The 1,898-nt window shown below is 33.2% G+C and overlaps 1 protein-coding gene across 1 annotated transcript; it reads left to right on the top strand.

Moving 5' to 3' along the window:
* Nucleotides 1–1,193: 1,193 nt before the first annotated feature.
* Nucleotides 1,194–1,691, top strand: LOC104216934 (SKP1-like protein 11). The gene has a single exon (XM_009767066.1). The coding sequence runs from the start codon at nucleotides 1,194–1,196 to the stop codon at nucleotides 1,689–1,691; it is 498 nt and encodes a 165-aa protein (XP_009765368.1).
* Nucleotides 1,692–1,898: the final 207 nt, after the last annotated feature.

Here is a 1,898-nt window from a genome sequence, read left to right as displayed (position 1 = left end):
TGATGAAAAATCTGATTTATTTTTAGGTATGATGCAAATTGTTACTGCACACAAATGGTATATTAAATGTACTATTTTAATTGATAATAATTTTTCTATAACTGATATAGCTATGATTGATAGTGGTGCAGATGTAAGCTGCATTCAGGAAGGATTGATTCCTACTAGATATTTTCAAAAGACTACTCATTTGGTGAAATCCGCTTCTGGTCATGCTTTAGATATAGAGTACAAATTGCCTAATACTCATATTTGCCAGAATAAAGTCTGTATTCCACATTTCTTCTTTTTGGTAAAAAACCAGTTATACCCTCCAATCATACTTGGAACACCTTTTATTAATGCTATTTATCCGTTTAATAATATAGATAAACATGGTTTTTCTGCTACTTATCAAGATAACAAGATAAGCTATTCCTTTGTTACAGATCCCGTAACTAGAGATATTAATGCCTTGATTAATATGAAACAAAGGCATGTTGATTCACTACAATTAGAAATTCTTAGTATGAATATATTTGATACTATACAATCTGCAAGAGTTCAGCAGAAGATTAAATTAATTGCTGAAAAAATGGCCGTTGATGTTTGCGCCGATCACCCTAGTGCCTTTTGGAACAGGAAAAGGCATATTGTAACTCTTCCATACGAGGAAACCTTCTCTGAGGATGATATTCCTACTAAATCTCGACCTTGCCAGATGAATGCTGAGCTAGTTGAATTCTGCAAAAACGAGATTGATAGTTTGTTACAAAAAGGTTTAATAAAACCCTCAAAATCTCCTTGGTCATGTTCTGCCTTTTATGTTAATAATGCGGCAGAGAAGGAACGAGGTATTCCTCGCTTAGTCATAAATATATATATATATATATATATATATATATATATATATATTTAAAAAATATTCTACTATAGAGTAACATTCATATGATATAAAGCTAGATTTGAAGTTACTGATAAATATCTTTAAAAAATCTTATTTGGAGCTAGATTTTCTACAAAATGAAACTTAGAAAGAAATTTAATTCTTTAGAGTTGAATTAAATAACCTTCGAAATCTAGAGATATTAATTAGATTCGCTATATAATAATCTGATTTGGTATTTAAAATTATTTATTAGAACCTACCTATCTGATTCGTATATATATGAATGGTTTAACAGACACACAATCGTGGACCCAAAATTTAAACAATGGCAGAGGCAGCATCATCGACCATAGAGAAAAACAATTTGACTCTGAAGTCCTCATACGGCGATGAGTTTGTGTTGGAAGAATCCATCGCAATTCAGTCTGTAACAATCAAGAACATGGTTGAAGATGGATGCTCCTCTAGCGTCATCCCGCTTAGCAAGGTCGACACAGGAACCTTGATCAAGGTCATCGAATACATGAAGATGCACTCCTCGACTTCTTCCAACGAAGAAGAAATCCAGAACTTTGACAAGGAATTTGTGAGAATTAGCATAAAAACCATTCTTAATATCTTAGAAGCCGCGAATTTCCTTGACATCCGTAGTTTGCTTGATTTGTGCGCTGAGGCGGTGGCTAATAGGATTAAGAACAAGACGCCTGAAGTTGTTAGAAAGATATTCAATATCACTAGTGATTTCACCCCAGAGGAAGAGGCAGAGATTAGGAATGAGACTCCATGGGCCTTTGAAGGGGATCTTGATCACTCCCTTGACTAGTTTATATTAAAGTCTTTATGGTTTTTCATTTCGCGAGCTCCTCGTTTTGTTTGCGCATGTTTTCTTTGAGCAGATGTCTTGCGTCTAATAAGTTATGGCATGAGTCAGAAATAGCTAAGTAAAAGTTTTTTTATATGTTCAAGGGTCATCTCTGTATTCAATATATATTTTATTTCTTTTTATTATTTTTCATGCATTATTCTACTT

Source organism: Nicotiana sylvestris, chromosome 3 (genome assembly GCF_000393655.2).
Source record: "Nicotiana sylvestris chromosome 3, ASM39365v2, whole genome shotgun sequence".
Lineage (NCBI taxonomy): Eukaryota > Viridiplantae > Streptophyta > Magnoliopsida > Solanales > Solanaceae > Nicotiana > Nicotiana sylvestris.
The sequence above is the reverse complement of the archived record's forward strand: the minus strand, read 5'-3'. Positions and strand labels throughout refer to the sequence as shown.